The 23,163-nt window shown below is 42.8% G+C and overlaps 1 protein-coding gene across 3 annotated transcripts; it reads right to left on the bottom strand.

The window, feature by feature from the left end:
• Positions 1-13,460: 13,460 nt before the first annotated feature.
• On the bottom strand, positions 13,461-22,147 carry LOC106576165 (caprin-2). 3 transcript variants are annotated; one of them, XM_014153128.2, is made up of 21 exons: positions 21,815-22,147; positions 20,780-21,029; positions 20,593-20,655; positions 20,403-20,489; positions 19,571-19,806; positions 18,500-18,582; positions 18,212-18,352; positions 18,056-18,096; positions 17,685-17,918; positions 17,513-17,551; positions 17,310-17,438; positions 17,027-17,111; positions 16,882-16,934; positions 16,623-16,751; positions 16,411-16,521; positions 16,147-16,305; positions 15,858-16,008; positions 15,410-15,586; positions 15,087-15,127; positions 14,903-14,966; positions 13,461-14,805 (listed from the first exon to the last, which is right to left on the bottom strand). In XM_014153128.2, the coding sequence occupies exons 2-21, from the start codon at positions 21,014-21,016 to the stop codon at positions 14,234-14,236; spliced, it is 2,832 nt and encodes a 943-aa protein (XP_014008603.1). In that variant the 5' UTR covers positions 21,017-21,029; positions 21,815-22,147; the 3' UTR covers positions 13,461-14,233. The 3 variants fall into 3 exon arrangements, with proteins under 3 accessions (XP_014008603.1, XP_014008602.1, XP_014008604.1); XM_014153127.2 differs by lacking the exon at positions 21,815-22,147 and adding an exon at positions 21,418-21,686; XM_014153129.2 differs by lacking the exon at positions 21,815-22,147 and adding an exon at positions 21,418-21,686 and having other exon boundaries at positions 15,473-15,586.
• Positions 22,148-23,163: the final 1,016 nt, after the last annotated feature.

The raw sequence follows: 23,163 nt of genomic DNA, 5'->3' as shown, positions 1-23,163 counted from the left end.
CATGTGGCAGGGAGTGTTTCCACTACACCAAGATTTTGTCCAGGACATTTTAATGGTTGATGGCAGTAACCAAATAATAGATTGCAGTCTCCTTGTCCATAGACTGCTTTCAAGGTAAGGACACAAACATTTTGTAATTTGGGTGAACTATCACTTTAAAAAGGGCTGGAATAAAATCATGCTTGCTCTTCAGGAGGGTTGGCCACCCCTGATCTATGTTTACCAAGTGCTGGGTGTTTGAAAATGTTCTTGTTATAACAATTCATTTCTCAAAATCACCAAACCTTCAAGAGAAATCTAATGGATATCAATATTCAGGTGGTTTATGCCTACTGGTTGAAGGCTCTTGCCATCATCTTACTCTAGAAAATATGATGTCTTTATGAGTTGCCTTACATGTCCACAATACTAAAATGTCCAAAAATATATTTGATTCCTGGAGCATTTCATATCCAATGCTTTTTTGTATGACTTATTCAAAACTGCCCATGAACGGCTACAAAAATATACTCAACAAAAATTTAAACACAACATGTAGTGTTGGTCCTGTGTTTCATGAGCTGAAATAAAAGATTGCAGACATTTTCCAAACGCACAAAAAGCTTATTTCTCTCCAATTTTTTGCACAAATTTGTCCACCAGAGCTGTTGCCAGAGAATTGAATGTTAATTTAAATTCAATGCAATGGCTTTATTGGCATGGGAAACATATGTTAACATTGACAAAGCAAGTGAAGTAGATAATAAACAAATGTGAAATAAACAATAAAAATGAACAGTATACATTACGCTTACAGAAGTTTGAAAATAATAAAGACATTTCAAATGTCATTGTATGTCTATATACAGTGTTGTAATGACATGCAAATAGTTAAAGTACAAAAGGGAAAATAAATAAACATAAATATTGGTTGTATTTACAATGGTGTTTGTTCTTCACTGGTTGCCCTTTTCTTGTGGCAACAGGACACAAATCTTGCTGCTGTGATGGCACACTGTGGTATTTCACCCACTAGATATGGGAGTTTATCAAAATTGGGTTTGTTTTCAAATTCTTTGTGGATCTGTGTTATCTGAGGGAAATATGTGTCTCTAATATGGTCATACATTTGGCAGGAGGTTAGGAAGTGTAGCTCAGTTCCCACTTCATTTTGTGGGCAGTGTGCACATAGCCTGTCTTCTCTTGAGAGCCAGGTCTGCCTACGGTGGCCTTTCTCAATAGCAAAGCTATGCACATAGAGTCTGTACATAGTCAAACTTTCCTTAAGTTTGGGTCAGTCACAGTGGTCAGGTATTCTACCACTGTGTACTCACTGTTTAGGGCCAAATAGAATTGTAGTTTGCTCTGTTTCTTTGTTAATTCTTTCCAATGTGTCAAGTAATATCTTTTTGTTTTCTCATGATTTGGTTGGGTCTAATTGTGTTTCTGTCCTGGGGCTCTGTGAGGTCTGTTTGTGAACAGAGCCCTAGGACCAACTTGCTCAGGGGCGTCTTCTCCAGACCTTACAACCATAAAAGGGCAATGGGTTCTATAACTGATTCAAGTATTTTTTAGATCCTAATAGGTATGTCAAATGTTATGTTCCTTTTTGATGGCATAGAAGGCCCTTCTTTCCTTGTCTTTCAGGTTGTTCACAGCTTTGTGGAAGTTACCTGTGGTGCTGATGTTTAGGCCAAGGTATGTACTGTATAGTTTTTTGTTTGCTGTAGGGCAACGGTGTCTAGATGGAATTTATCTTTGTGGTCCTGGGTACTGGACCTTTTTTGGAACACCATTATTTTTGTCTTACTGAGATTTACTGTCAGTGCCCAGGTCTGGCAGAATCTGTGCAGAAGATCTAGTTGCTGCTGTAGGCTCTTTGGTTGGTGACAGAAGCACCAGATCATCAGCAAATAGTAGACATTTGACTTCAGATTCTAGTAGGGTGAGGCCGGCTGCTGCAGACTGTTCTAGTGTCCTCACCAATTCGTTGATATATATGTTGAAAATGGTGGGGCTTAAGCTGCATCCCTGTCTCACCCCACGGCCCTGTGGGAAGAAATGTGTGTTTTTTGCCTATTTTAATCGCACACTTGTTGTTTGTGTACATGGTTTTTCCCCCAACACCACTTTCTATCAATTTGTATAGCAGACCGTCGTGCCAAATTGAGTCAAAGGCTTTTTTGAAATCAACAAAGCATGAGAAGACTTTGCCTTTGTTTTGGTTTGTTTGTTTGTCAATTGGGGTGTGCAGGGTGAATATGTGGTCTGTCGTATGGTAATTTGGTAAAAAGCCAATTTGACAGTTGCTCAGTACATTGTTTTCACTGAGGAAATGTACGAGTCTGCTGTTAATTATAATGCATAGGATTTTCTCAAGGTTGCTGTTGACGCTTATCACACGGTAGTTATTGGGACCAAAATTTGTCTCCCCTTTTGTGGATTGGGGTGATCAGTCCTATGTTCCAATAAGTGGGGAAGATGCCAGAGCTAAGGATGATGTTAAAGAGTTCAAGTATAGTCAATTGGAATTTGTTGTCTGTATATTTTATCATTTCATTGAGGATACCATCAACACCACAGGCCTTTTTGGGTTGGAGGGTTTTTATTTTGTCCTGTAGTTCATTCAATGTAATTGGAGAATCCAGTGGGCTCCTGAAGTCTTTAATAGTTGATTCTAATATTTGTATTTGATCATGTATGTTTTTACTGTTTGTTCTTTGAAATAGGGCCAAAAAGATTTACCCATACATCTCCATTTTGGATAGATATCTCTTTGTGTTGTTTGTTTAGTGCTTTCCAATTTTCCTAGAAGTGGTTAGTCTATAGATTCTTCAATTACATTGAGCTGATTTCTGACGTGCTGTTGCTTCATTTTCCATAGTGTATTTCTGTATTGTTTTAGTGATTCAACCGGAGTGGAGGCGTAGACTCAGGTTTTCTGGGTCTCTATGTTTTTGGTTGGATAGGTTTCTCAATTTCTTTCTTAGGTTTTTGCATTCTTCATCAAACCATTTGTCATTGTTGTTAATTTTCTTAGGTTGTCTGTTTGAAATTTTTAGATTTGATAGGGAAGCTGAGAGGTCAAATATACGGTTTAGATTTTCAACTGCCAAGTTTACACCTTCACTATTACAGTGGAACGTTTTGTCCAGGAAGTTGTCTAAAAGGGATTGAATTTGTTGCTGCCTAATAGTTTTTTGGTAGGTTTCCACACTACATTCCTTCCATCTATAGCATTTCTTAGTATTATTCTGTTCCTTAGGCTTTGATGCCTCATGATTGAGTATTGATCTGTTCAAGTAGACTGTGATTTTGCTGTGATCTGAGGTCAGGGTTGAGATCACTGAGGTCAGTGATAAAGTAGTCTACAGTACTACTGCCAAGAGATGATCTATAGGTGTACCAACCATAGGAGTCCCCTTGAAGCTTACCATTGACTATGTACATATCCAGCGTGCGACAGAGCTGCAGGAGTTGTGACCCGTTTTTGTTGGTTATGTTGTCATAGTTGTGCCTAGGGGGGCATATGGGGGAGGGAATGCTGTCACCTCCAGGCAGGTGTTTGTCCCCCTGTGTGCTGTGGGTGTCAGGTTCTAGTCCAGTTCTGGCATTTAGGTCGCTACAGACTAGTACATGTCCCTGGGTCTAAAAATGATTGATTACCCCTCCAGGATGGAGAAGCTGTCTTCATTAAAGTTTGGGGATTCTAGTGTGGGGATATAGGTAGAACAAAAAAACATGAGCTGGCGCACCCCCAGAAAAATGTGTTTGTGTGGAAGTGCTGTCTAACGGCGAATAAACTATCAAAATAAAGAGAGTCGCACACTCCATATATAAACTCCCAGTAGTTTATTGGGTATTTACCAACGTTTCGGCATCACTGTGCCTTCTACAGGGTAATGTCATGAATACTTGAACCAGGTTATGTAGACAAACAGTGCAATTAGTGCAACCAATGACAATAGTGTGTCATAATGATTAAGTTAATTAGAATGAATTAGTGAAACTGTTAAAAAACAATAGTTTACAGCAAATTAAATATTAGGCTATTGTTATCATATAGAAACATCATTGAATATTGTACATAATATTGGCATCAACATACACATTGTTTAATTCAATTTCACATATTTGTTTCGTATTTAATTTCATATTTGTTACATGTCATCTTTTGGTTCAACCTTAATGCATAATAAGCATCATCAACAGGGGGAACATATTAGGTGTACGCTTATAAGCTGTAGAAAGAATATATACATTTATAAGACTTGTTCATAAAATAAAGAATTGTTCATAAGAAGGGCATGAGATCAAAGTCAATATTCAGACCACTAGGGGTCAATGTTTTTAGATATTCAGTAAGCCTCCCTTTGTAATAGTAGGATCTCAACGTTACCTCCTCTCCTTGGTAGAGCAACATGCTCAATGCCTGTGTATTTGAGGGAGGAGATTGGATGGTTAGCTTTAACAAAGTGAGCTGCTACTGGATAGTCAATGTTCTTACACCTGATTGAGCTGCAGTGTTCAGCTATGCGTTGTTTTAATTGTATTTTCACTTGTCCTACGTAGGCTTTTCCACATGAACAGGTGATGAGATAGATTACTCCCTTGGTCTTGCATGAGATACCACCCCTAACAGGGATTTTTCGACCTGTATGTGGGTGTCTGAAGGATGTTTTTAATAGTGCTATTGCACTGTGCGCATGAACCACGTGTCGTTCCCATTTGGAATGGGTGTCAATAGTGTCTGAGTGGGCTCAGGGGGCTTGTCAGATCTCACCAAGTTATCTCCAATATTGCAACCATGCTTATAGACCACCAGTGGGGGTTGCTTGAAGAGGTGTGCGATTTTTTTGTCTGATTGCAGAATATGCCAGTGCTTTTTCAGGATTGCTTTCATTTTCTCCGAACCCTTGGTGTACTTAGTGCAAAAGACCGTTGCGTTGTTTTTCTTCCAAGTTTTTTGTAATTCTTCTTAGTTTTTGAGATATTTTCGTCTTTGCAGCATCAAGAGTTTTGTCCTTGTAGCCCCTCATTTTGAATTTCTGTATTTTTTAAGCATTGCTGTCAAAATCTGTCTGGTGGCCACAGATTTGTTTAACCCTGCATAACTGGCTATATGGTAGACCATTCTTGAGGGGAAGGGGATGCATACTATCCACACATAGCAAGGTATTGCGATCTGTGGGCTCTGTGTATAAGTCTGTTTGTAATGCATCATTCTCTTTGATGATCCGTAAGTCCAGGTAGTTTATTTTTCTCTCATCAGTCTGCATGGTGAATTTGAGGTATTCAGACGTCTTGTTTAGTAGAGTTTTGAATTAATTTAGTTCCTGCTGACTTCCTTCCCAGAGCACAAAGACATCTATATATCTCTTCCATACGAGGACTTTAGAAAGTAGGGGGTGTCTCTTTTTTGTAAAGGAGTGCTTCCTCAAATTGTCCCACATACAGGTTTACATAGTTCGGTAGCACACAGTACATTCTCTTAAGATAATTTCCTTTTGAATTTCTAACCAAAAGTAAAATGTTCCTGTTTTGATTAATTTAATAGAGTGAGTTAGGTCTGCTCTATACCAAATTAGCATACCCCCCTTCCCTGTTTCACACCTGGTAGTTTGGTGGATGAGACTATCAGCTCTCTAACCTAGAGAGAAAGTAAAATGTTCCTGTTTTGATTAATCTTGTAGGATGACAATGTATGTATTTCTGATTTCTTTGGTGAAATCCAGCTTCCTGCTCTTTATGCCAAAGGCAGATGACCTCAGGCCTTGCATATCCCAGGATGAGATAGTGAAGGCTTTGTGTTCCATAAAGTGTCCAATGTTGTTGTTTGTGTGGTTTAGTTGATTGGTTGGGGTCTGGAGGGTGGTGCTGTGATCTGGATGCAGGTCCTCTCAGCGTGGATCCTCTATGCATAGGTCTGGGCGGTCCCGTTGTTTTAGATCATTTGGCAGTATGTCCAACCGCCCCCACAACGTATAGCCATGCCAGTCCAGGACCTCCACATCTGGCTTCTTCACCTGCGGGATTGTCTGAGACCAGCCACACAGACAGCTGATGAAACTGAGGCGCATTTACCCTTTATTTTAGCCCATTGTTAAGAATGACAATTGTTCCACTGATCATACTAAAATAAATATCTCCTTGAGACAAGAGGACATTAAATATGCCACTACACCCAACCCAAATACCTTTTCTATTTATTGACCCCCTACAATCAAACGTACACATTAGGGTTCACAGTCCATTTGACAAAATGTACATAGCTACAAATCAGGTCACCCTACCAAACGTCCCTGCTAAAACATAGTGTAGGTCTGTCTGCTGCCTTTTCGTTGAAACAGCCTAAATGCAAATCACTAAATCGACTTCACTACATGCTGTCAAAAGGCTGCCTTATGCAATAGGGACGGGAGTAAAAACAACCTAACTTCGTTGACAATATTGTACATAAAACAGAGATACTATTTTCACAGTTTTATCAACTGAGCAGATAACGTTCTTGATCTCCATTCAACTCCAATCTTGAAGGGCATTTCTTTAAAACATGCATCCAATCCCTTACATAACTAGACCAATCATATGCTTCAATGTGCGGTGGTTCAAAGTGCTGTGGCAAGACGGGAAAATGAAGAGGTTACGCACGTGATGTTAAATTGCAGGCGCAGATTTCTAAAAGATTTGGAGCACAGAAAAGTTTACGCGCCAACTATACAATGGACGAATTAGTTCAATAAAAGTAGTACTTTTCCAAGCGTGAGAAGAGTGTCAAATGCGTCCCACTGCCAATGCGTAGTTGGCTGGTCTGCATTTAGCAAACAAGACAGCAAATAATCCTGTGCCCATATCACAGTCAACACGTAGTTTTTACCTTTAAAAACGCTAAATTCTCTAAACGCTAAATGTGTAGAACAGCGTAAGATGAGCTATAGAAGTGCACATTTCCTTTATGCCCCTGTTTCACAGCAAATTTCCTGCATCCTTCTCTCAGCCTTTACTCAACATTCTATCCTGACTTGTAGAGTTCGAGAGAACTTCCCTGATTCAAACACTCATTTCTGCCTGGAGTAGAATTTAATGCCATTTAACGTTGAGCTTCCAGTCAACGCTCAGCCCTACTTATAAGTAAACTACACTTACTATACTTTTAGTGGGGCCATTTTAGCAAGTACACTTAGTTGTCATCAAGTAGTACTGTAACAATCTATTTAGTACAAATAAAGTTGATCGAAAATAACATGGGTAGCCTTCACAAAACATTTTATTTGGATATTTTAGTCCTCATTGGAACTCATCTTTCAAGAGTCCATAAAAAAAAACATTAAAATACATTAAAAACAATAAAACATTTGATGACAGCGTGGTCCTTGGGGAACCGATATATACATGCCTGTAAAACAGAATGGTGGTGGGGGAGTTACTATTACACTTTGGCATAATACAGCATATAATCATATTCATTGTGTTTCTGGTTGTAATGTAGACAACCTGTACGTACCATACTCGATGGGTGACCTGTCTGGGGAGTATGCAGGCCATGGAAGAACTGCGACATTGTCACCCTCCAGGAATTGTGTACAGATCCTTGCGACATGGGGCAGTGCATTATCATGCTGAAACGTGAGGTGATTACAGCGGAAGAATGGGCCCCAGGATTTCATCACGGTATGTCTGTGCATTAACACTGTCATCGATTAAATGCAATTGTGTTTGTTGTCCGTAGTTTATGCCTGCCCGTACCATAATCCCATCGCGACCATGGGACACTGTTCACATCAGCAAACCACTTTCCCACACAACGCCATACACGTGGTCTGCAGTCCGGTTGGATGTACTGCCAAACTCTCTAAAACGGCGTTGGAAGCGATTTATGAAAACAGGTGTACCTGTTTAATGATTTATGGTGAAGAAATTACACAGCTGTACATGTGTAATGATCATGCTGTTTAATCATTTTATTGATATGCCACACCTGTCAGGTGGATGGATTTATCATGGGAAATGCTCAATAACAGGGATGTAAACACATTTGTGCCCCAGTGTACATACATTTAAAACGTCACACAGCCTACATATCAGTATATACACACAAAATATCTAAGTCAAATAGGGGAGCAGTATTGTGCAATTAGGTGTTGCTTTATCTGTTTTTTTTAAAACAGATTTGCTGCCCATTTCTGAGATGGAACAGATGATGGCTCTATATAATACTGTAAGTTTTCTTGAATTTGTTCTGGAGTTGGGGACTGTGAAAAGACCCCTGGTGGCATGTCTGGTGGGGTAGGTGTGTGTCAGAACTGTGTGTAAGTGGACTATGCAAACAATTTGGAATATAACACTCCCAATTGAAAGAAAAGTGATGCTGTCAATGTCTCCTTTACCTTTAGCCAAGAGAGACTGGCATGCATAGTGTTGATATTAACCCTCTGATTACACTGAAGAGCAAGACGTGCCTCTGTTCTGGGCTAGCAACAGTTTTTCTAGGTCCTTCTTTGCAGCACCTGACCATATAACTGGGCAATAATCAAGATAAGATTAAATTAGATCCTGCAGGACTTGCTTTGTGGAGTGTGGTGTGAAAAAAGAAGAGCATCTATAATCACAGACAGACCTCTCCCATTGAATCAATATGTTTTGACCATGACAGTTTACAATCCAAGGTAACACGAAGTAATTTAGTCTCCTCAACAGAAACATTATTAATGATCAGATTCAATGAGGTCTAGAATTTAGGGAATGATTTGTACCAAATACAATGCTCTTAGATGTTCCAGACTAGTTTATTACTGGTCACCCATTCTAAAACTGACTAAAACTCTTTGTTTAGGGTTGCAGTGATTTCACTAGCTGTGTAACCTTTTATTTAACTAGGCAAGTCATGTTGAGCATATAGGGTTGAATCATCAGCGTACATAGACACACATGCTTTGTTTAATGTCAGGTCATTAGTAAAAATAGAAAAAAGTAGAGGGCACACCACACTTTACATGTTTAAAATCTGAATCCATGATATGGCAGAGGTTGAAAAGCCATAACATCTGAATCCATGATATGGCAGAGGTTGAAAAGCCATAACAGTACAGCTCCCACAATCTTTTATTAGTATTATGTTTGTTTTTTTACCTCCTTTTTCTCCCCAATTTCGTGATATCTAATTGCGATCGTCTCATCGCTGCAACTCCCCAACAAGCTCGGGAGAGGCGAAGGTCGAGTCATGCGCACTCTTTAACCCCCGCCCGCTTAACCCGGAAGCCAGCCACACCAATGTGTTGGAGGAAACACAGTTCAACTGATGATAAAATCAGCCTGCAGGTGCCCGGCCCGCCACAAGGAGTAGCTAGAGCGCGATATTTGGCACCCCTGCCTTTGACAAAGTGGGCACTGCTTATCAAAGGGCGGCATCAGCAATCACCTAAAAAGCCCATATGCCACTTGTTGAGAGAAATTGTCATTGTTTTGGGGCAGAATTATGTGAGGTGTTTGAGGTGAGTCTTGGTCAGTTTAGCTCAGAATAGGCCGCCCCTGTCAATCTGCAGCCACTGGCAGCAGCCTTGCCGGCCGTGAGGCTACCATCCTCAGTAGCTTTCCATCTAAATTGTCAATACCTGGTGGTTTCTCATTTATGGACAATACATTTTTCCACCTGACCCAAACTAACTAATTTTAAATTGCACATTTCTTTCATTAGGTATTTCATGCATGAATAGGATAGCTCAGTTTGTTGTTGGCATTTCATGCCGACATTTGCCAATGAAGTAGTAATTATTTAATTGGCACCATCAAAAGGTTGTGATAAATGAGCAGTCGGATTCAATGAGAGTTGCATTAGTCTGTCCATAATTACCTTTAAAGTATTCGGAAGCTTTTTTCCACTATAGGTTATGTCACTTATCTTGGCTTCATAATACAATTTCTTTTCAGTTTAGTCATTTCTCAATCAGATGTGCAGCCAGACTTATTCATCACTCCTTTTTCCTCGTCCCTCAACCAGACAGCTTTTAAATTCCTCATCAATCCACAGGGCTCGAAGTTCTGTCACTTTCTAACAGTCAGTTTCTTATGACAGCACCCCTGTGCGTACAAGTGTACATCACATTAGGAACATGTTCTTTCCTTGACAGACTGACCAAGTGAAAGCTATGATCCCTGATTGATGTCACCTGTTAAATCCACTTATATCAGTGTAGATGAAGGGGAGGAAACAGGTTAAAGGAGGATTTCTAAGCCTTGATACATGGATTGTGTGTGTGCCATTGAGGGTGATTGATTTAAGAGCCTTTGAATGGGGTATGGTAGGTGCCAGGCACCTATGGTAGGTGCCGGTTTGTGTGTGTGAAGAACTGCAACTTTCTGGGATTTTCCACGCTCAACTGTTTCCTGTGTGTTTCAAGAATGGGTTACGACCCAAAGGACATCCAGCCAACTTGACAACTGTTGGAAGCATTGGAGTCAACATGGGCCAGCGTCCCTGTGGAACATTTTAAACACCTTGTAGTCCATGCCTCGATGAATTGAAGCTGTTCTGAGGGCAAAAGGGGGTGCAACTCAGTATTAGTAAGGTGTCCTAATATTTTGTACTTGACAAAAAGGACAGTTTTCAAACACAAGTATGAACAAAATCTAGTCTGTAGTTTGAGTCTCAATGGATAGTTGACCCTTAGGGCTGGATCCAAAGCCTGGACAGTGGTTCCTCAGGACCAGGACGGAGGAAGAGAAAGTTACATTAACCCATGTTCACCTTATCAGATAGTGGCAGAGGAGCCATCAGTTTTCCCCTTGGCCAACAGCATAGCATTGACCTTAGTAGACATCTCCACGCCTCCCCATTTTCTGTAGGCTTGGCCCCCTGAGGTCCGGGGCCCCAGGAGACCTGCTCCAGGGAAACAATAACTGAACTGGGACACTTCATATTGAAAATAGATATCCAACAGCTAGGGGCTAATTTACCTGGCTGGCTAGCTTTCCATCTTACTCAAACCAATTTTGCAAGGCCGGGTTGGAGGGCTAGCTAGTGTCTGCTAGCCCAGGTTCTGTTACAAACAATATATACATTTTCAGTAGGGATATACTTAACATTGGCCACCACAATAGTACATTCTACAGTATACAATCTGTAGGACTCTGTTGAACTGTTGTTGTTGGTGGAAAGAGGGCTAATGAATACAGGTGAGCACCCTTTATAGCAAAGACCTGCCTCTTTCCAGGTGGTTGTTATTGGTTTTTTGATGGAGGTGTGTGGTGGCCAATAAGGAGCAGGCTACCCTCCAGGGTGTTCCCCTGCTCAGACATTGCTGACGCATGCCAGATCTTACAACGCCTAGATAGGTATTTTACATATCAGCTAACCACATATGTTACAGCAATCGGGTGCCCGACGGCGTAATTGATGACATGGCATGCAACCAGTGGTTGACGCATGCAACGGGCACGTACCTCTTGTAGTGGATATTTTAATCAATAATGAGGAGAGTCGAGGTCAATCATCAATCAAGATATTCACTTTATTAAAAATCTATCGATAAGGGAGCTGGTCACACCATCAACAATGTGAATGGAGTGAGAGCCCACTGAGTGGAGTGAGCCTCTGGGTTATATACCATCTCAAGATAGGTGCAACCTCAGATGGTTCCAAACACCAACCCCACACATCCTGTGCCAGCACTTGGCATCCAGTACAAAGAACTTGTTGTTTTGTTCAGTACTAAGAACACAAAAGGACATATTTCGTTACTTAGTCTCCACCTTGCTAAAAAAGAAACCAGGGGAGAGGACAATCTCCCTCAAGGCCCAAGGAGAGGTTGACTGACACACAGACATTGTGGAGACAAGTGATTGGTTCCCTATTACTCACGCCATCCCTTCACATGGTTCATATTAGATACACATTCACCTATGGAAACAATGTTCCCTTCTGACCTCCTTTGCCCTATTCTCTTTTTGATATTCTGTATAGCAACAGGGACATGTGACTGAGGCCCATATGAGGAAGTGCAGCTGCCAACACCAGAATCCGAAGGGAGACATTCTAATAAGAGATCAACAGTTCAATTATATAAGCATATTCTGCAGATCAGACATGTTACTTAGCTAATTCTCTGCTTAGACTTTGCCGACGACTGGCAGATTTTTCAATGCCTGGATAGGTATTTTATGTATCAGCATGCCACATTTTGGGCACGTTCCTCTGCCCAGATGTTGCTGATGCATGCCAGATCTTACAACACCTGGATAGGTATTTTACATATCAGCTAACATGTTACAGCAATCTGGCAGTCGATAGCAGTCGATGACGCTGCGCGCTACCATTGTTTGATGCATGCAACGCCACCTATATGTTATGCAGCGTTTCTAACCAAGTGGGAAGGCGGTAACTACCAGTCGGATGCATTCATGTGCTTCGAACTCGTTGAGAAACACCGATTGGCTAAATGGCCAACCATAAACTAAAAGTACAGTGATCATGCTAGTAAACATGTGTTAAAACAATTGCATTTGATGTTTTGTTACATTTAACTGCCAAAAATGGAGGTCTTTTCCTTAGTCTGGAATGCATCGTCGTCTGAGCAGGGGAACACCAGCATTTGAGATGTACTCTATACACTATTAAAATGTATTGTGACACAGAAAGCTATTCTCAAGTAGAAGTGTGTCAATGTCACGTTATTCATACCCTATAAAATGTGATTGTGTTATACACTACAATGTAATATACTCAACACCATATAAATGCACTGAAAGACAATTATCCATTATATTAACCAGATACTCAAGTGGCCGCTCTAACAACGGAAAGAAGTGTCATAAAAAAGGGAAGGCAGTCGAGAGGCGGCAAGATCACGTGGGACCATTCTAGCCAATGAGATGACAGATACATGTGAACAGGCACAACTCCAAATTTGACACTCATTGACCGCCATACAATGACTTGTTTGGTGAGCATAAAATAAAAAACCCATTTGTTGCATAAGACAGATTTTGGGACCGGTTGTCTCGGTCACTTGGCCTCTTTCTCTGCTGTACTGAAAGAGTTCAAAGCTATTGTATTTTTAGTGTGCATGGAATATGCTTGTGACGTTACACACTTGAGCGGTATTTCTTACCATTTGCTAGTATCCCTCTGTCACTAACCTAAGATTTTACATTAATTTAACAGTAATTATACCTGTAGGAATAGCCAACTACTCAGACAGTAATACATTCACTGATCTGTAGGCTGAGGTGCTAATGTGAAGAGTGACATCATTTGACAAACCATGCAGAGATGACAATATATCCTTTGGAAAAATTAACTAATACTCGCCTTTCCGCATGGACTGTACATTTGAAGATGCATGTCGTCAAGTAGAACTGTACAGCATATAAAATGCATTTATCAATTGAGATACAATGCCATAGCCTACTGCTAACTAAATGGATGGACCAACCCCTACAAGTGAAGAAATGGTGCCACGCAAAAACAGAACGCAACTCTTATCAACTGCTGAAACATTGTTTTATTCAGGCACATTGAGGGATCACATCTCCATAGACAATATGGCCTTTAGTGTTCAGAATCAGACACAATACACCTAACCAACCATTTTACCCTGATCACCCCACACAGCAAGGCAGCACAGAATGCATTTAAAGTGCTTAGCATTGTCAAGTACAGTCCATTATAATTCAGATTTTGCCAACCATACATTAGCCATTCAATGAATTTACCCAGTCATTCAGAAAACAAACAAAAAGCCACCAATTCATAACATTTCATTTAAGGTCTTAGAGACCTGACACATTGTAACTAAAGCGGACCTGCTACTAGAACTAAAAGTGTGACACCCAATACAGCAGCAGCAGTGTATAGTAGAGGCAGCTTTCTGGGATAATGTGTAACAACTATTCACAATCTAACAGTTTTAGTCAGAAAATGGAGTGTCGGTCTCTAAGCACCATAACCAAAAACCACATTCGTGGGAAAATGCTCACATTATGGGTCATGAAAGGTCAAGCCAGCAGGAATTCTTCCCCTCAACCCCTTAGTGACCCAGAAGTAATTAGTGGTTGCAATTTACAGGGTAAACAAAAGGGTGATCCTTAAAGGTTTGAATAATGAACACACCCCATATACTCAAGGACTGGGGTAGGCAATGAACCCAGCACTGGGTGGGTATGCAGTCTGACCACATGAAATGGAAAATGTCCGTTTCTCCTTGTAAGTGCAAAGCAATATTCTCTCCTCCATGTTGGCTCAAGAGGCCACAAAAGCTCAGTCCTGGTAGAGCAGGAAGCCAGAGAATGTGCTGTACTTCCAGCTGCTGCCATAGATAGAGCCGCGGTGCAGCCGCAGCCACACCTGGTCTCCCTGGTACAGCTGCAGGATGGAGTGGTTGCTGGCCGTCTCATGGTCCGGAGCCCCGTCGTTGGCGTACGCAGACACCATCACCTCGTCGTTGCGCATCAGGTTGACGTAGAGCGGCACGTTGACCGCCAGCTTGAGGATGTGGAAGAGGAAGACGTAGGTGCCGTTGGCTGGGCAGGTGAAACGACCCACATTGGTGTTGAACATTTCCCCCAGGTTGCTGTGGAGCTGGTCAAAGGCGATGGGCTGGTCCAGGGTGCCCGGGGTGTAGTTGGCTGTGCGGGCTGCTGTGAAGGCCACACGGAGGGGCTGGGGATGCTGGGGGAGCGGGTACATGGGTACATGCATCAGGGCATGAGGGGTCACCTGGGGGGTGAGGTCCATGCCAACACCCTGCAGTGAGTCGCCGTGGGCGGAGTCCACCAGGGAGTAGTTGCCCTCCCGGTCTGGGCTGCTCACCTGGGAGGAGTCACTCCAACCTGTTGTGGAGGACCAATCAAATGCCAGTTAACTAAGCCCCCAAAATACCCAACCAATCAGATTTTGTATCAAGCCAGAAGAATGACGTGAACTTACCACCATTGTGCCTTTGTCCTGCATTGCCTCCACCACGCCTGTAGCTGTGCTGGTAGCCAGTGTCCTAATGGTGAAGAACACACCACTAGACAAGTCAAAACCTCTAAACATATCACTTCAGCAATCTATACTAAATGTACATACAATATCTGATTGCTTCCTGAATGTGCGCACAGTGTCTTACCCGAGCGCCGTACAAGTGAGCCTGGGGGATGAAGCTTCCTCCTGGGGAGCACAGACCAGCCCGAAAACCATCAAACCCAAGGGGAAGGGGACAGATAAAAATTGGGTTGTGAAGGCTAACGCAAAACCTTGTAATATTAAGATAAGGTCATGTGGAAACTTGAGGCAACAGAGTAAAGTTTACTTGATCCAATCCATTTCAGGTTTAGAAGCTCAATCTGAATCAGTAGGAGACATGCATAAGCAGAACAAGATAGGATAGAGGGAAAGGATGAAAGATGGGATTGAGGGAAGGGAGAAGACAAGAGAAAAGAGGATAAATACCTCTGTGCCCACCAGAAGAGCGAAAGTAGGAGTGTGCCAGCCCCTTGCCACCACGTGCAATACCTCTAACAGATCCTCTGTAGTATGATTGGTCAGAACGGCCCATGGTGCCACCTGATTGGCTAGGGGACAGGAAGATCTGCCCACCACTACCCACCAGACATTCAGACTGGTTCACTGCCCAAGGGAGAGAAATAAGAGTAGACTTGGTCATATTCATTAAGAAGAAAACAGACAAACAAGGGGTGTATTCATTACGTCTTGCAATGGAAACCGTTTACCAATATAAGAACCAAACGACAACAGGGAGGGACCCAACTGAATGTCCAATAGAAATGTATTTCTTGCGTATTGAATACACCCCTGGTCTTGCCCAATAAACTAATTTGAGTTTTCCATTGCAAAACGTTTCCTATTCCCTGCCCTAATGAACACAACTCTGGCATACCTGACTGTAGGTGTTCGTCCTCCAGGGGAGCGAACTCTGGTGGGGTCTGGGTGCTGGTGGTGACATAGCACAGGTCGTTGGAGTCCGAATAGGGGATAATATCAGATTTAAAGTCTCCAGTCGGAAGTAAGGGGGCGTTCACCTTGAATACCTTCAGAGACAAAACAAAACCAAGACTCATACTAAAATGTCCCTCAAATACTACCTAGGAGTGTATTTTATGGGTATTCAGACCAAAGCCTGTTGCCCATTCTATGAACACGTTAAAAGTGTGGTAGGGTAGACTTACCGAATGCATGGTCTGGAAGGGAACAGAGGGGACCATGCTGAGTGTACGTCTGCTGGGAGGGGTAGAAAACAGCTGCCCCTGGGTGGGGGTGGGGGTTGGGGTACAAGGAGGCACCACCCCGTTACAGGGGGATTGCTTCCCAGATTCAGAGATGGTAGTCTGGGTACAGATAGGGAATACTGTCAAGGGAGACTTAAACAAAATCAGAATAGTATGCACTTTAGACTTGCCGATCCTACATGTTCAGGGAATGAGTTGTTTTACCCGAGTAGAGGTCTTCTCATCCAGGGTGATGGACATGGAAGACTCCCTACGGTAGAAGGGAGGAGGAGAGGGGCAGGCAGTCTCACTCTCAGACAGCAGCAGACATGGATCCTGGAGAGGACAACCATTGTGCTTTATAACAATTGTGGATCTAAAAGAAGAAAATGTCATTGTTTTAATGGGTCTCATTTAACAGATAGGGGTGTTCTTACAATGGTTATGACGTGAGCTAGGTCCTCTGTAGTTAGGTCCAGGTCACAGCTCTCTAGACAACCCCCCTCGCCATTGGTCAGATTGGGTTCGTCATCAACAGGGAGGAGTTTAGAAGGCAATGGAGTGGACTGAGAGAGGACAAAAATATTCATCTTAAAATACTTACTTCAACAGTCAAAAGCTTAAATAACAGAGTCCTGGTCAAAATTAGTGCACTAGAATAGGGTGCCATTTCACACACACTTCTCCAGATCTTACATGCAGTGTTTTGGGGAGATGGTCCACTGGGCTTCTCCTTGACTCTCTCTGTACTGTTGAGAATAAGAGGTAGAACATCTGTTAAGTATTGACTGTTCTGCTTGAAGTCACCCACTTAAATACCAACTTTGTTGTGGTAGGCTACCGAGTGGAGAGGGGGATCCAGAGGCACGCCGGCCCAGTCTAGGATGGCCGTTAGTGGGTGATCCTTGTCCATCCAGAAGAGAATCCTGGAGACAGGGGATTAATCCAGCATTGTATTTATTAGATACCCAATAAAACAGACTTAAACATTGAGGGACTACATGGACTTAACCAATAAGAAACTTATTTTTCACGCAGTGCCCCGTGGTAAATCCGACCCAGGTGGAACATTGGAAATGATCCATGACTTTTCACCTGGAAGTTATCTCTGAGGAGTACTGTACCTGCATGAAGCTGAAGGAGCCTCTGATCTTGGTCATCAGGTCCTCCAGCTGCTGCTTGCGCAGGATGGGGTCCTTGGGCAAGGAAGACTGGGAGTTGAACACCTCCACAGGGGTGTCCACACGAAGTGCCTGATGGAAATTACAATGTGATGGAGTAATATAGACAGGTCCATCATACCTAAGAGATGCAAGAGTCTACTCACAGCTGTGGCGTCCCGCTCCCTTTTAGACTTCACTCTTCTCTGGGGAAACAGTCATTGAGTTGTATGATTGATCTGAACTAAGATCAGCTAGCCCAATCTTGCCCATTATTAGAGGTCACAACTAGTCTCAAGTACCAACTGCCCTGAGAGTTCAGGTATAAGAATATCTCACCTGTTTGGGTTCAGCATTTTGTTTCTTGGTAGTAACCGGCACTTTGGAGATGAAGACAGCCGCCCCTCTCCATGGTTTCTGGATTACAGGCTGAGTGGAGTCCGACTCCATATCCCACGAGTCCGGTGGCTCCTGTTCCTTCATGGCCTGGAACTCAGCCTTCCAGTTCTGAGTAACGGGAGTGTCTCGACACCCATTGGGGTCTGTGTCAGGCAGGTAGTGTCTGTTAAGAAACTGGCATCACCCACAGACTATCACCACAACAGTACGATATCCACAGTGCATTCAGGTAAATAACATAAAAAGGAGAAGGCTGGTTGAATGTTGAAAAAGTAGTGGCACAACTTGCAGGAAATGTTAGAGGTTCTTACCTCTCTGCTAGGCATGTCTTTTTGGTTTGACGTCATTAGGGCTGCAAGGCAAAATAACATCCAGCTAAATGACAAAATGTTGTATACATTCATTGTTCTATAGCCAGTCTGATAAGTAGCTTTTGAATAAGAATAGTGGCACTGTTGTAGACTTACTAGAGAGGCTGGCTGTCTGAGACACCGTCTTCTTGGTCATGGGAACCTCTACTTCCTTGGGACTATTGCTCGGAGGCGGCGGTACACAATCAAAGTACCCACAATCCATCAGCTTCGCCAACTTAGCCTTCAGGACCTTGTCTGGAAACATTTAAAGGCATGCATTTTAAACACGGCAGCTAAAGTAGTTCAGCAAATGGCAGATAAAGTTGAGGACACCAGTCATAGTAAATGTAGTATCTGTGCAGGTGTTTAAAAAGGTACAGGACAGGTAGTCTTTAAACTCACAGGTGGTTCCGGCTACTGCTTTATTTTTCCCCTCCAGCAGGTCCAGATAGACCAGGGCTGCGCTCTCCATCTGCTCCTCCAAACTGGGACACAGTAGAGGGGGATCAGACTAGTCTTCAATCAACACAGACGTGTGAGAGTGCGTTTCATAGTAACTTATGCTGTTGTCCCTCAAGTCCAACATAATGTGTGTGTGGGGTGTGTGTGTGGTGGATGAGTCAGAATGAGTTGGGTAACATAGATAATTAAGATGTCTTATCTGCATAATATGCTTATGTGATATACTTGTTATTAGAATGTATCCCTTTGGACTCTGGTGTTGGCAGTTGCACTTCTTCCCTCAGCTGGGGCTCAGTCACTTGGGGCCCAGAGAGGGGAGAGGTCAGGCTTGTCTTTTACATGTTTCTGGTGCTATGCAGAATATCAGAAAGGGAAGAGGACAGGATGGAACATTGTCTTCATATGTGAATGTGTCTTTACCTATTCTTAAACCATGTGAAGGGATGGCGTGATTAACGGGTCACAATTACTTGTCTCCACAATGTCTGTGCGCAAGTCACTCCCTCCATTGGCATTGGGGGGAGGTGTATGGCAGTGTCTGGAACCATTGGATGTCCTCTCTGATGTTGCACTTATCCTGGGATACTGTATGACCTAGAGGCTCACTCCCCTCAGTGAGCTTGTCCAGGAGTGGAGTCAAGAAGGGGTTTTACTTGAGATGGGAGTATCTAGGGTTGACAATTGAGTTATGCCATTGGATGAGTTGGTGTTTTTGTGCTATGAAGTACCAGGAACGAGATTAGAACCTCGTTTTAGGGACCAAATAGAACGATAATTTATAGCGAATGATATCTGGATCTTTGCTATAAAAGATCTCAGTAGCCATTGTGTTGTCACTCAACGGATCATAAGAAAATGGTGAATCGTTGAAAGTCATTGCTATTGTAAAGCTCTTATTATTAAAGATGTCAGAGTTATACTTAAACTACTTGTGTGAAAGGTTTGTCTCTCCTAATTTGATAATACAGAAATAAACCACCACATGTGGTGCGCACATCTATTCCCCAGTACCTCACATTGTTGTCCCTCTTCACCCCCAGTAGTTCAGCGAGCTCAAGCAGGCTCTGTAGCTCTGCAACCTGGAGCTGGGGGTTGCGGGCAGAGAGGAGGTCCTTCCTGATGTGTTCGTGCTGCAGCAGGGTCTGCAGGAGGAACTTAACCTGCAGCACTACGCACAGCCTCCTCTTCTCTACCTCCTGCTTGGCCATCTGCTCCTTCTTCAATGCCTTCTTCTGGGCCTTTAGCAGCTAGGGGGGGGGGGGGGGGGTGTTAGATGGATTCTATGGACCAATCCCCAAAATACTCCTACACCGAGGTCTGATCACTAGACCTAGGCCAATCGACTGGCTGTTGTGGATTTCAAATGTCTGGATTGGGTGCAAGATAATGGACTTTATTGTCTTGCAAAAATACAAGATGATTCATCATGAATCTGGACAAAAAAAAGGTATCTGTTGACCAGCTAATAGTTCTACATTACTGACACTATCTGACCATGCACTTAGAAGCAGGGAAAGTCAAAACTAACCATGAAAACAAATCAAGGCATTCAAGCAGCAGAATGGAACAGCAGTGTTCTCACTCCCAAATCAGCTCTGTAATGGGCTAAAGCCACCAGTGTACAATCCATTGACGAGGCTGGACTCCAATCCAATACGTCATACCCTTTCTACCCTCATTAACCTATTATCAGGTGCTTGATATGAACGGAGAAGCGTTATTCTGACTATGCATAAAAAACTACACCTGGTCTACCAAAAGGAATGCATGCGGAGCTTCTCTCCAATCCCCATTCATACACACAGCAGCACTATGACAAGCAATGGCTAACAGAGATCCTTACTTCCTGTGTTAAACCCCCAAGGGTCTTGTGCAGCTCCTGGGCAAACTGCAGGTTGTGGATCACTTCATCATACTTCTCCACTGCATCCTGACACGCATTGAAAGAGTTCAAAAGACAAGGCAACATCTCAATCCTTTGGTTGAAAGAAATGTACTGTTTTTATTACCACAATTAGAAAGCCTGTTCTTACTATCTGGTCTTGATTGAGTGATTCCCCATGTTTCAAACGCTTCCTGTAGTCCTCCAATTTAATCTGTGGATACAAACACTTAATGTCTTCATTTTATGGTAACATGCAGGAAACCCTGAAAGGAATGGTAAAGTCTCCTCCTACCAAACCCACCAAACCCCTAATTATGTCAAGTCATCCATCCTACCTTCTTTTTCTCCAGGTTGCGGATCTTGTGCTTGAGGCAGATGAGGCCGTCCTCGATGTAACTCTCGTAGCCCTGGTAGATGTTGGTGGAGGCTGCCAGGGCTAGCTGGAGAGAACTCAGCCCACCAGGGGAGCCCATCTTGGGGCTAGCTGCCTTCGGGCTCCCCTGCCTCCCCTTCTCGGAGCACTCAGGTGAAGGGGACACATCCCGGGCTGGGGATGGAGACAGCTGCACCATGTTCAGATCCTCGCTGGAGGGGGTTCAAGACAGAACAGGTAATGGTCGTGACTGATGTCCATAGGATGAAAATGTTGGCCATGAAATGTGTGATATTCTTGCATCATCACTATCAGATGTTGCTTTAAATATGCCCCCCCCCCCAATTAAACTTTCCTGCTATGAGTTTCCATAAATGTGATAATGTTCCAGTAACGCGCTAGCCTCAACCGCCACTGGGTGATTGCCAAACCCGTGATAGCGCATTTTTGGCCATTGCACAGCCGGTGTGATTACATACGGTGTTGATTTATTTTAATACGAGAACCCTGAAACAGCAGATATAACTCACATAGCACGCGACAACGTTAAACAAGTCGTTAAAACAATGGTTATTTAAAAATGTATTCCCAAACACATACCCAATGTGTGCGCATTTTGTGTCGCCGACGGTATTCATCTCATGCTTAAAGTTGTGTGTTTTTTTAAACGTTGTTTGGGAATCAGTCGGGGATGTTCATTCTACGTAATGTTATAAAACGCTTCCAGCTTAATCGGTATCATATCCTTCAGACCCGCCGTGCCCGCTGCAAGCATCTCTTCTTCAAAAGCCTACTCTCTCTACACAGCACAGATGCCCCAAACACATCCCAAACCAAAATTATAAGAATGAACAGCAACTCGAATACTGCATTTCTTAAACCATAATTATACAACTTGAATGGAGTTCTTGAAAAATCTGTAAACATTATAAATTGAAAACCCATGTCGTCATCCTTGACAAAAACAAGTGCCACGTTCAGAAAACAGCTGACTAACCTCGTGGCTGGTTGTGTGTGTGTTGAAAATGCTGTTGCTGCAAATCCCGACGCGTGCTATCCAAGCACCAAATAAAGTACTGGTAGCCCTCTCTAACCCGTCCAAACAGTGATGTTAGTTTACAGAGGGAAACGAGTGCGAACTCATACCTTTATATAGGCCTACCTTTCTACGCCCAAACATTGAGGGAGTTCGATTAGGCCTAATTGCACCGGGCTATGGCCCGTGAATGAATGGGCAAAAGCGGGGAGGGAGAAGCGACCTTCTCAAATCGATCAGTAATCTGTGCCGCCGGGTCTTGTTGTCAAGAAGGCAGCATACATCGTTCAGAAACAGAAATATATTTTCCATAAAATATATGTTAGAATTTTCAAGTTTGTTTTGTTTGGAAAGGTAGAGGGGGGGGGGCACAGAACTGACTGCTGGGGCACAGAACATCGACGTGACGTCATATAGCACCTGCTTTGCACGCGCATCCAACTCAAACACCAATTTAGGAAGGGCGGTAAATCGTATAAACTGTATATTTTTTTATTTACTATATACCTAGTGGGCTACACCGGTAATTCATCCACCCACCGGTTTGGATTTTTACAATTGTAATGTTTAGTTTGTTAAATGTCATAATTGAGTAATGGAACAAGAACAATTATAACATATTTATTTTTATTTCACCTTCATTTAACCAGGTAGGCCAGTTGAGAACAAGTTCTCATTTACAACTGCAACCTGGCCAAGATAAAGCAAAGCAGTGCGACACAAACAACAACACAGAGTTACACATGGAATTAACAAACATACAGTCAATAACACAATAGAAAAATCTATATAGAGTGTGTGCAAATGAGGTAAGGCAATAAATTGGCCATAGTGGCGAAATAATTACAATTTAGCAATTAAACACTGGAGTGATAGATGTGCAGAAGATGAATGTGCAAGTAGAGATACTGGGGTGCAAAGGAGCAAAAAATAAATAACAGTATGGGGATGAGGTAGTTGGATGGGCTATTTACAGATGGGCTATGTACAGGTGCAGTGATCTGTGAGCTGCTCTGACAGCTGGTGCTTAAAGTTAGAGGTAGATATGAGTATCCAGCTTCAGTGATTTTTGCAATTTGTTCCAGTCATTGGCAGCAGAGAACTGGAAGGAAAGGTGGCCAAAGGAGGAATTGGCTTTGGGGGTTACCAGTGAAATATACCTGCTGGAGTAGCACGGGTGGGTGCTGCTATGGTGACCAGTGAGCTGAGATAAGGCGGGGCTTTACCTAGCAAAGAGTTATAGATGAAAACAACTTACTAGCACAGCCAAAGACACTTTATAGTCTATAACTCAGTGATGAGACCATATA

This window comes from Salmo salar, chromosome ssa17 (genome assembly GCF_905237065.1).
Source record: "Salmo salar chromosome ssa17, Ssal_v3.1, whole genome shotgun sequence".
Classification (NCBI taxonomy): Eukaryota; Metazoa; Chordata; class Actinopteri; order Salmoniformes; family Salmonidae; genus Salmo; species Salmo salar.
The sequence above is the reverse complement of the archived record's forward strand: the minus strand, read 5'-3'. Positions and strand labels throughout refer to the sequence as shown.

Coding starts and splice junctions, on each gene's coding strand:
- LOC106576165 (XM_014153127.2), bottom strand. CDS start 21,455: ATGAATACCGTCGGCGACACAAAATGCGCACACATTGG. Junction 16,009..16,146: donor CCTTCCAGACCATGCATTCG/GTAAGTCTACCC, acceptor TTGTCTCTGAAG/GTATTCAAGGTGAACGCCCC. Junction 15,128..15,409: donor CTCTTCTGGTGGGCACAGAG/GTATTTATCCTC, acceptor TGTGCTCCCCAG/GAGGAAGCTTCATCCCCCAG.